At 41.9% G+C, this 12,596-nt stretch overlaps 1 protein-coding gene across 1 annotated transcript in view; it reads right to left on the bottom strand.

The window, feature by feature from the left end:
* METTL15 (methyltransferase like 15) overlaps positions 1-12,053 on the bottom strand; it is a gene marked incomplete at its 5' end in the record, with an annotated part of 64,819 nt that extends 52,766 nt beyond the window's left edge. The window contains 3 exons of the mRNA XM_021402005.1: positions 1,057-1,193; positions 11,836-11,876; positions 12,017-12,053. Coding sequence (XP_021257680.1) covers positions 1,057-1,193; positions 11,836-11,876; positions 12,017-12,053 — 215 coding nt within the window. The remainder of the gene's footprint in view (positions 1-1,056; positions 1,194-11,835; positions 11,877-12,016) is intronic.

Genomic DNA, 12,596 nt, shown 5'->3' with positions numbered 1-12,596 from the left:
ACAGGAAGAAAGGAACGCACAGTCCAACCAGCCTCTTTCAGAAAAGGTGAGGAATACCTGCTGCATTGCTTCAATAGTATTGCTTAGAACTCCTTTCTATATGGGCAGATATGATTAACAACCAAGTTTTTTACCCACTTCTATCATTTCTCTTCATATTGGAAAGATTTCCTTTTCCTTATGGACAAGTTCTTTTGAAATAAATACTGTTACATTTTCAGCATGACAGTAAACGTCCGCTCCTTACTACTTTCCCTAATCTTACATTTCAATTTTTCTGTATCATTTAGTTTTCTATCCGCATATTTTCATTTATTGGTGAAATGTAAACAAGACATGGCACTTTGTGAAAAGTACATTCATCTCTACACACTGCATACTTGTACATGAATATACCCATGCATTCAGCTGTTTCTTGAATAAAATAAAGAAACGAGACCTTTGTTTAATTAAAAAAAACCTTAAAAGTTAGCATTTAGCCTCTCTTCATTTCACAAATTCAGTACTACTTAACAGGAAAATTGAAGCATGAGCTAAATAATCTTTACAAGGAAACAGCGGCTTATTCAATTGTTCAGTAGTATCTGAAAGTCGATAAGACAGACATAATACTGAATTGCAATATATTTTATTAAAAAAATATTCAGTGATCTGTACTTAAATTACATTATTTCAAGGTATACGATCCCATTTTTTTGTGAAATATTTATCACGAAGTAATTACTTTAGCATGATTCTGCTATGAGGGTCATCTCAAAGGAAGCAGAGCACATGAATTCTTATTGAAATATAAACTTTGTAACTGGCTACTAGAAACAAAATTAAAATTATCGGAGGACAAAATATGCAGTTTACTCCAAAAACCTCAGAAGGACTTGCATGCACACATTCACAAATGAATTGAACTGGATCTCCTCCTTAATTAGGTATATACTGTACACAACGTAATGCCTACATAAAGGCATTACGAACTATATATAAAAACTATGAAAACTTAAAGTTGTGTAGGCAGTACGACAGTACCAACCATATTTAAGTCAGGAAAAGACAACTTACGGGTAAGATTCCGAAAGCTGCAGAGCTATTTTATGAGCTGCGGGGTCCCTGTCTAGTGCATATATCGTAATATCGCTGGCTTTCTCAAGAAGAGCTGTAGTATGACCTCCGGCCCCAAAAGTCATATCAAGGAAACACTGAAATACAAAAGAGAACACCATTACCTCATAACAGAACCGTAACAGAAACACACAATTTCCTGAGTTGAAAGGGACCCACGAAGACCATCGAGTCCAACCCCTGGCTCCATCCACACAGGAGCACCCAAGCCCAAACCGTACGTCAGAGCGCTGTCTAAACACTCCTTGAACTCCAGCAGATCAGTGCCATGCCCACACTGCCCTCTGGTGCAGAACCTTTTCCTAACCCCCACAGGACCATCCCCCGACACAGCTCCATGCCGTTCCCTCAGGTCCTGCTGCTGCCACCAGAGAGCAGAGCTCAGCGCTGCCCTCCGCTCCCTGTGAGGAGCTGCAGCCGCCATGAGGGCTCCCCTCAGCTCCTCCGCTCTGGGAGCAACAGATGTAGGGCCCTCAGCCATCCCTCCTACGTCTTGCCCTACAGGCCCCTCACCATCTTTGTAGCCCTCCTCTGGGTGCTCTCTCATAGTTTTACGTCCTTCTTTTATTGTGGCACCAAACCCGCACCCAGTGCTCAAGGTGGGGCCATACAGTTGGCCCTTTTGGCTGGCTCACATTCAACTTGCTGTCAGTCAGAACTACGAGATCCCTTTCTGTGGAGCTGCTCACCGGCCTCTTTTCTTCCAGTCTGCATACGTATCCAATGTTTATCCCATCCCATGTGCAGAACCTGGCACTTGCTCTCGTTAAACTCCCCATGGTTGGCAATTGCTCAGCCCCCAATTTGCTGAAATCCCTCTGCAAGGGATTCCCCCGAAGGAATCAACAGCTCCTCCCAGATTAGCGCAGTCTGCAAACTCAGTATACCTTCAAGTCCTGAATCCAAGTCACTGATGAAAACATTAAAGAGAAATGGGCCTAAAATGGAGACCTGGTAATGGCTGCCCAGGCAGGTGACTGAGTCACCATCCCTGGAGGTGTTCTAGAAACATTTAGATGTTGTACTTAGGGACATGGTTTATGGGGAAATATTGGTGATTGGTAGAGAGTTGGACTGGATGGTATTGGAGGTCTTCTCCAACCTTGGTGATTCTATGATACTAGCAGTTCCACGCAAAATATGCAATCACTTCAGAATAAACTTTTGGGTGGGTTTGGACCCCCTATCCATACAAGAACAATCGTTTGGTACAGTCAATCACAGGTTCATTCTGAACGTAGAGGAAAGCTACTTGCTTCACCGCTTCGTTCAACTTGTTCATATCGAGCCATACGAAGATATATAAGACGTAGGGCTATATGAAGCAATCAGTACCATCTGCTTTGTAAGATTATATAAAAGGAAGGCTGATGGATTTATGTATCGTGTTAAAAAAAGACAATATCATAGTTTTACACCACAGATCAAGGTTTGTTGGCAGCACAGGAACATATATTCTGACTGGGACTAACTTAAGTACTGCAGAAAATTTAAGTTTTGAAGATAGTACCACTGATTTCAGGCTCAGTTTGTGAGGACAAGGGTACGTTTTTCAGTTACCAAGGTAATCCATTAGCTAAATACAGAATAGTAGGGGATACCTGCCTTAACTGCAACCACTTTTCAGTTGTCAGATGTGACTTACTCTGAGGGCTTAAGTTGCATCTTCTGATAAACAATGTCAATTTCTGTGCTTCTGAGGAATATCTACTACCCCACACATATATCACATTCATTTTGTTTTCAGTATACAAATGAAAACTAGAAAATTGTCAGTAATTCCAGACACAGACTTCTGGACTAAATTTGAAAGCACACTCAAGGAACTCTGAATTCTCTCAGACTAAACCAGACACAGGTACAAATTCAGCACAAACTGAGGAAAACTGAACAATGCAATTCCTGGAACAAGACTCTCATAACTCGAAGGTCCCAGACAGGAATGCACATTTCATATTCCCACCATCAAAACTTCACCAGAAAAAAAAAAAGCCAGCAACAAAAGACTTTCTCTCTCTTACTACCAAACCTCACGCAGAGATAAGCTAACTTCAAAGGGCTGGCTAACTCAGCCACGTTCACCAAAGAGGACACCTGAGGAAAATCATCTGCTTGCAAAGAAGGAAGACTGCTCTACATCTTTTGCAGACTCCGCTCCAGAGAGGTTTCTGCAGGTAGAGTCCATTTGACCACCAGGCTGACCAGGCAGCTTTGCTCCCGATGCTCTTCCAGGAAACAGAAAGCTGGGACATGGTCAGCCACCTTGGAGCAAGGCAAGCCGGGCCAATGAATCCTGCTAAAGTGAGAAATACAAGCAAGAGAGATAAAATTTAACGGTGTTTTGTCTTTTGGATCTATAAAGCAGCAGTTCTGTTTTCAGAAGCTGCCCCACGCAGGCTTTACTCCTTCAGGCTGACAACAGCAGTACTGAACTGCTTACAAGTCAAGAGCTACTTTGTTGACAAGAAATAGCTGCCTCTTCACTTTCAGAGGTTGCACGACTATGCTTCCATTTTGAATACAATTGCTTTTCAAATAACTAAGAAAGTATCTATAGTTCTATAGCCTAGGAAAAACATACCAAAGTTTAGGGGCAAAGAAGGTTATTGTTTAATACCAGCGTATTTTAATCCATGCAGATACGAGACTAAAAAAAGTACCTTTCCCGATTTCTACATCTCTGAATTCTCACAACTCTCTCCACTCAGTTGACTTAACTGACCTCTGCTGCCAGGGTTGGGGCAGGAATTACACTTCATGCACGCTAAACTAAACTACAACAGGTTCTCCATTTCCTCCAATATAAATTACGGACCTTTTTTTCACCTCAAATTATTTTTGGACATGAAACACTTTCTAAAAACTACTCATGAAGAAAATTAAATTACACAGAATTCATCTTCACAATGTTTTTTTTTTTAATCACACATTCCAAAGTACCTTTTAAGGGAAATTTTGTACCCTCTTAAAAGGAGATTCAACCACAAAGTTCCTTAAAATAAAATGAGAAATTCAAAGGCAATGAAGACCAGTATGAAAAAACGCACAAACTTTTATTTATGTTTTCCAAGAACTGCTTCTGGAATAAAAAGCTTTAAGGAAATCCCTTGATCTTTATAGAAATCTCATAACAATAAAACTGACTATTTATGAAACTAACAACCACTATTAAATTGCATCAGCAGCTGTGATAAAAAGTTATCAGAAAAAAATAGAAGTTTACAGACCATTGAAATACTACTACCTTATTCTAGTCAGCTGGACTTGGAAAAAAATCAGATCACAAGAACTCAGACAAAATAATCTAAAACACCTGAATTTCTTATTTTATTCCCCATCGATACTGTATAGTACTGCATGTTTTCTTCGGGACTGTTAACACAAAGATAGGAGAGCAAATATTTGCCTTCTTAAAAGGCAATTGTAAAATACTGGCATTTGATTTGATTTCTCAGAATTAATGCAGCTAATGACTACAACTAAATAGCCCTTAAAGCTTTACTACGCAGACTTTACAGTCCGGCGGTTGAGGCCAGACTTGAGATTCACACAAAAACTCTGAACTCTAACAAGTCCTTTTCCCTTCCAGAAGCACCCGAAGAAGCTGTCAAAAGAAACCTCATCAAGCAAGATCCGGTTTAGCATAATGAAGCCTTAACCTGATTCTGCCTCCTCATTTGTGACTAAGGATTACAGTTGCCATTGTATGCTCACTTTCCAAAGTCTTTGTGCACTAAAAAATGCCAGCAGCATGCAAGACGCCTCTCTTGGTGAAGCAAGAGCAATAGCATCACACCTTTTGAGCAAAACAGCAGGGACCGGGGATGTAATCCCCCTACTACATAAATGATCCCATCATCTTACCCCATGCCTTACCCCCAGGCATTCACAGAAGTGAAAAAGAAAAAATGCATGGGATTAAGAAACGTTTAGATCTAGCGTTGAGAGAACGCTCAAGAAATGTTTAGATCTAGCGTTGAGAGACATGGTTTAGTGGGGTTATTGGTGGTAAGTGGATGGTTGGACTAGGTGATCTTGTAGCTCTTTTCCAACCTAGCTAATTCTATGATTCTATGATTAAAAACAACACAACTACAGAGAAGAATTCAGCTACGTTTTGAAAATATTTACACACATCCAAGTCAAACTACCAAAAACATTTCTTAATCGCTATCCATCAGCTTCAGGGAGCCTCTCCTTCTCAAAGGAGGAGTCCATTTGTTGTGGGTTTTCTGCACTGTACTAAACTATAACCATTAAAATCACCTTGCGTACTGCATGCAAATCTCTTGCATGAGTTTATGCAACTTAAAATATGTGGTCACAACAGTCTACAGTGTCATTTTGGAGTGCATTAAAAACAACCTAATTTATGTCATAATTCCTCTTGGAAAAATCAACGAGTAATATCATCTGGCTTGTTTTTTGGTTGTTGTTGTTTTTTTTTAAACAATAAACAAAAAAACCACAACTAAATGCTCTTATTTGATATCATAAGCTAGAAATTTACCACTTGAGTTTTTAAAAACCTAAGCATTGCCTTTACTGAAGGGGACTTCTGATATTACCAAGAGTCAAGGAAGGCATCGGAAGTACTAGAAATAAGCAGCTATTCAGGTATTCTGTAACAAGTCTGGAACAAAGTTACAAGTAATGTGAAGTTCCAGAACACATCCTTTTTCCACTGATGGGCTTATCAACTTGCTTATTACCTCTTCCTTTTCCAAACACTGAATTGTTCTTTGGTGTACTCTAGGATGTATTGCACAGATTTGAGCCTTTGTGCCTTTTCTCTCCCTAACACGTCTCACTATATCTGTTGTTTATCAACTTGGAATATCAGAGCACATGAAGGTAGAGATATGTTTTTTTGGCAAGTATATATCCAGACAATTTAGTTATTCATGCAAGATTCAAATGCTGCTTTTAATGCTGCTATTTTTCCCCTCTAAAAATAATTTTTGAAGATCTTGCAGCTCATGTCAGTTAAGAATACTTAGCTGTTTCTCTGCTTAACAATCTCACCCTTTCCTCACAAACATGTGCTCTGCTTTCACTTAGTTAAAATTTGATTAACTTGAAGCTTGGTAAACCCCTTATACATGTTGAATATTAATGAACCATAGAGAAGATCTTATACAGAAGCAAAAAATTACTACTGGCAGGGGAAAGGAGAAGAAAAGAGAGAAGATAAGAATCACTGTACCATGACGCAAGTGACAAGCTCTCAATATTGTGACAGCATTTAAAAGCTTCAGCTAAGAATACATGCAAGGATTCACTGTGAATAAACATAGGATTAGAATCATAGAATCATAGAATTGCTCAGGTTGAAAAGGACCTTCAAGATCATCAAGTCCAACCGCAGCCTAACCATACTGCTCTAACAACCCACCACTAAATCATGTCCCCGATCACCACATCCAAACGGTTTTTAAACACATTCAGGGATGGTGACTCAACCACCTCCCTGGGGAGCCTGTTCCAGTGCTTAACAACCCTTTCTGGAAAGAAGTTTTTCCATGATCTCCAACCTAAACCAGCCCTGGCACAACTTGAGGCCATTTCCCATTGTCCTGTCACCACTGAGAAGAGACCAGCCCTGCTCTCACTGCAATCACCTTTCAGGTATTTGAAGAGAGCAGTGAGGTCTCCCCTCATCCTCCTCTTCCCCAGATTAAACAGCCCCAGTTCCTTTAGTCTCTCCTAGTAGGGCATATTCTCCAAGCCCTTCACAAGCCTTGTTGCCCTTCGCTGGACCTGCTCCAGCACCTCCATGCCCTTTCTGTACTGAGGCACCAAGCCAGGATGCCATTGGCCTTCTTGGCCACCTGGGCACGCTGCTGGCTCGTATTCAGCCAACTGTCAGCACACCAAGGTCCCTTTCTGTCAGGCAGCTTTCCAGCCACTCCTCCCCAAGCCTGCAGGGCTGCCTGGGGTTGTTGTGACCAAAGTGCAGGACCCGACACTTGAAACTCACACAGTTTACCTCGGCCCATCGATGCAGTCTGTCCAGGTCCTTCTGTAGTGCCTTTCTACCCTCCGGCAGATCAACACTCCCTCCCAACTTGCTGTCATCTGCAGACTTATTGAGGGTGCACCCAATCCCCTCATCAAGATCATGGACCATGATGTTGAATAGGAGAGGCCCCAGCACCGAGCCCTGGGGGACACCGCTCGTGACTGGCCACCAGCTGGATTTAACTCCACTGACCACAACTCTCTGGGCCCGGCCATCCAGCCAGTGTTTCACCCAGCAGGGCGTATGCCCATCCAAACCGTGGGCAGCCAGCTTCTCCACAAGGATGCTGTGGACAGTGTCAAAGGTTTTACTGAAGTCCAGGTAGATCACATCAACAGCCTTGCCTTCATCCGCTAAGCGGGTCACCTTGTCTTAGAACAAAATCAGGTTTGTCAAACAGGATCTACCATTCACAAACCCATGTGGACTGGGCCTGATCCCCTGGTTGACCTTTAACTGATCCACAATGTATCCTGAGATTATCTGTTCCATAACCCTCCCTGGCACCGAGGTGAGACTGGTGAGTCTGTAGCTACCAGGAGCATCTTCCCGGCCCTTCTTGAAGATGGGAATCACATTTGCTAGTCTCCAGTCAATCAGGACATTCCCTGTTAGCCAGGAGAAATTATATTGCTCTTTCTTTAAAAACAAAAACGAGAAGTAAAAAACCGAACCTTTAAGCAACAGCTGACAACTGTAACATGATCTTTAAACTGGGACCACAGCATAAAAGAGGATACAGCTCTGATTCAAGTGGAAGTGACTGCAGGACTCAATACACAGTACTAGATTAAACAATGCATCACCAGCATTAACGGACTAGGACAAAGCATTTTTGGCATCCGAGCTGACCTGGTTACGGCTAAATTAAGTACATCTTGACATAATGTTAAGGTAAAAAAGACCTTCTAGACCTTCTACGGATTGTCTTGGAAAAGGGGAGGTTTATACATCTAAACTAGAAAGCTAGAAGCTAAAAAGATGCCTTATAATCTAGCAACATTTTGCATCTAGAACCTAAAAAAAGAAATCACATCAAGATTGCCAATTGAATTGTTTTTATTACTAACACAACTACTTTGGAGCACTGACCAGATCTGAAGTCACTCTCTGTAGCACACCATTTCATATTAGATACATACATAAAGCAGTATAATCATAGAATTAGCTAGGTTGGAGAAGACCTACAAAATCATCCAGTCCAACCGTCCACCTACCACTAACAACCCCACTAAACCATTGTCTCTCAATGCTAGATCTAAATGTTTCTTGAACACCTCCAGGGACAGTGACTCAACCACCTCCCTGGACAGCCCATTCCAGCGTCTGACCACTCTTTCTAAGAAGTAGTATTTCCTAATGTCCAGCCTAAACCTCCCCTGGCGCAACTTGAAGCCATTCCCCTCGTCCTGTCACTAGTTACAAGAGAGAAGAGGCCGACCACCAGCTCACTACAACCTCCCTTCAGGTAGTTATAGAGAGCGATAAGGTCTCCCCTGTGCCTCCTCTTCTCCAGGCTGAACAATCCCAGCTCCCCCAGCCGCTCCTCATAAGGCCTGTGCTCCATTCTCCTCACCAGCTTCGTCGCCCTCCTCTGAACACACTCCAGGGCCTCAATGTCTTTCTTGCAGTGAGGGGCCCAAAACTGGGCACAGGACTCGAGGTGCGGCCTCACCAGTGCTGAGCACAGATGGAGAATGATTTCCCTACTCCTACTGGCAACAATGTTTCTGATACAAGCCAGGATGCCATTGGCCTTCCTGGGCACACTGCCGGCTCATGCTCAGCAGAGCATCAACCAATACCCCCAGGTCTGTTTCCTGCACACAACCTTCCAGCCACTCTGCCCCAAGCCTGTAGTTGCTGCGGCCAAAGTGCAGGACCCAGCACTTGGTCTTGTTGAACCTCATCCCGTTGGCTTCGGCCCAGAGATCCAGCCTGTCCAGATCTCTCTGTAGGGCCTCGCCACCCCCAGGCAGATCGACACTTCCTGCCAGCTTGGTGTCGTCTGCAAACTTACAGAGGGTGCTCTCAATGCCCTCATCCAGGTCATCAGTAAAGATACTGAAGAGGACAGGCCCCAGCACTGACCCCTGCGGAACACCACTTGTGACCGGTCGCCAGCTGGATTTAACTCCATTCACCACCACTCTCTGGGCCCGGCCCTCCAGCCAGCTCCTTACCCTGCAAAGAGTGGACCTGTCCAAGCCACGGGCTGCCAGCTTCTCCTCCGAGAATACTGTGGGAGACAGTGTCAAAGGCTTTGCTGAAGTCTAGGTAGACCACGTCAACAGCCTTTCCCTCATCCACCAGGTGGGTCACTCGATCATAGAAGGAGATAATGTATAATAAGTATTCTTCATTCATTTTTCATGCCAGAAACAGAAGCAAGATGCTTCGTTTTTCATCATCTCTCTCCCTGTCGTCTAGTAGTTTTTAATCAATTACAATTTTACCCTCGTGGTCATATAAATTCAGGAAATTTCTTAGATGAATTCCTGCAGTGACTCACCATTCCACGTTAAGTTATGATAGCCCCATCAGAGTTCCCCTTGGGAATTTTACAATCGGTTTGTGACTGTACATTTTAGAAACCATACGGCTTTTCAATGACATAGAGATAGCACCAAACAAAAACTTCACAGCCCTCATTTTTACAACTAGCTTGCTCTAAGGCAGTTACACAAATACAGAAAGTTCATCTTCCTTATTATTTTTTTTAATGCAACACTTCGCACTGACAAGTTACCTCCTAATAAATGTCTTCTAAGCACTTCATTTCACTATGACTGAAGTCATCTGCAATTCTGCTTACGATTACATCTTGCATCCAGGAAAATTTACTCCACTATACCTGGTACCAATTACTTTTCTTTAACTGTATGACAAAAACAAAATGACACTGGAAAAATAATAGGAAATTTAAACTCAAATATGGCAGTCATAAATTGGAACTAGCTTAAAAATATGCAAAATACTGGAACTACAGAGAAAGCTTGTAACTTCTGATTTCTTGGTTTTTGAAAGGCAAGAGCTTTGCTGTGTTCTAAAAAAATCACGTGTTCCTTTCAACTTACGATTTTTATTTCCTGCTACTAACCTCAATACTTTCATGCAGTTCTTGATGATGCTCATCTCTCACAAAGCATTTTGTCCTCTTGCAATCCTGCATCGATCTCAAAGAGGACTTCAGCAAATAGTCAAAATTATCCAAGACACATTAATTTGGAATATAGTACATGAAATACTACACCAAGCACCTTTCTATCCTGGGTGTGAGTTCTCCATCAGTGGCCTCTCTCCTTTCCATCATTCGCCTTTCAGCCCAGACAAACCTGGTCTCAACCTGCCCACACTTGATGGACAAGGCATGATACTAACAGCTGTCATTAGCTGGAACAAATAAGGTCTTTTCACCATTGTTTTCCAACGGATAATGCAAATCTCTTCTAAAAGCAAGAAGCCCATTATTCCCAAAAGAACGATCACACATAAGGTTATTTCCTTTAACCCCTAGTCCTGTTTATCCACCTTTCTTCCACCCTCTACTGATTAGGACCATCTTCTCTGCCTCCACCTGAACATCTTAACATCACGTTCACTGATAATAAAATACCAATCTCACATCAATCTTCTGAGGAAAATGTAGGCCTTTCATTCAACCCTCTGTTTCGCGCTTTTTCTGAATACCAACACACTCGCACAAGTGGCAATTGTACTATTACACCTCTCTTGTATATGCTACTCTTGGAGCATACTAGCATTTTTCCCTTGATGTCTCAAGGAATTTTTCTTGAAGTGGCAGTCATTCAAATACAGCAGGGTAATGTACCGAGCTAAGCATTTCACAGTACTCTTTAGTGCACGTTTGCTGTACTGCCCTCTTCACAAATTAAATGCTCTTAAAAGTCAAACACAGCATGATTGGAAGGCATGAAGAAAGCTATCGTGTCATCCAGCACAGCAAACCAAGCATGGAAAGACATGCTGCTACCACATGCATTACAATGCATGACCACTACGGAACACAGAACCAACTGCACTTTGCCATTTGCAAGGCACACACCAGGGATGGTTCAGAGACAGTCCTAAAAGGAAAATGCTACTTAATGGTAATCCAAAAGAAGGGAAAAGAATCCTACTTAAGTCAACTCTTTAACTTAACAGGAAGAATACAATTCCTGATGTGCAAAAAACCAAGCCAAGGGTATTCTTTTCAGAACAGAAAACAAAACGAAAGCAAGGTACGAGCAAAAGAAAAAATAACTTGGAAACTATATACACTTTCCCAATACTGTGCCCATATTGCATATGAATATTTTAGCAGTGAAATGTGTCTGCTGGAGGACTTTCCACTCAAAACTGAGCTTTTCAGACAATAAATTACTATCACAGAAGTTTACTTTGGGAGGTACAGAAGGGAAGTAGATTGACAATTCCTACTGCCACAGCTGGGACCACAGCCCTAGCCAAAACAGTCCATCACTCGCCACGCTCCATATTCCAGAAGAATAACAATCACCAACTAAGTACCTTTTCAGCACTTAACTCATTTGTTCCAAAAATAAATTACACCCTCTCCACTTGTTACAGGCTTGAAACAAGCAGATATCACAAAAAAAAAATACAAGAGGACCGATTTACTTGAAATGAAGTATGAAGAAAAGAGAGAACCACCTAGCATCCTAGCTACTCACCTGACTTCTCAGATGAAATGAAAACGCCTGGCATTCACTGGCTGAAGAAAGAAAACCAAAATAAAGACAGACTTCCAGGCAGTTGATACATCAAATGTCAAAATCACAGTAATTTTTCTTGAAATATTGGATACTGAGTATTCTGAGAAAAATAACTAAGTTCACAAGAAGAAACTGTTACCTGAAGAATACAGCAACACAGCTGTCCGATAAGGCGGTCACCGTTGGCTAGTGTGTTCCAAACCACTCACCACTGGGTCACAACACTCAGCTCGGCTTCGGCCATCTGTCTGAGTGGGATAACAAGCCAGCATTTGCCACAATAATACAGTTTCTACATTTGAAATGAATGATAGCGTTTTCTTGTAAACGCATAAAAGGTCAAACTCGCGTTTTAAACCGAGATGCTTGTTACTGCTGACAGTGAATATGTGATTTATTATTGCCTTACCAGGCTCTGTTGGTAGGTAGCTAAGTAAGCACTTACTCTTCTTTATTCGTATCTACCCACTTCGTGGGGAAAAAAATCCCAAGAAAAGTATTATTATAAACAATACCATCAACACATTGCAAGACATTTTTGCCTCTTCATTCTACCAGTGTTTCTATGATGAGTCATGCTCTCTAAAATTCTTGTTGTCTGAATTTCCTTGTTATTCACAATAGAAATTGTTCATTGTCACAACACAAGTCGTTTTCCACTCTGCTTTATTTTTCAGATATCAACTCTAAGCACATTGAAGTACAAATATATGTGACCT

This window comes from Numida meleagris, chromosome 6, assembly GCF_002078875.1.
Source record: "Numida meleagris isolate 19003 breed g44 Domestic line chromosome 6, NumMel1.0, whole genome shotgun sequence".
Classification (NCBI taxonomy): domain Eukaryota; kingdom Metazoa; phylum Chordata; class Aves; order Galliformes; family Numididae; genus Numida; species Numida meleagris.
This window is presented reverse-complemented; position numbering and strand designations above follow the sequence as displayed.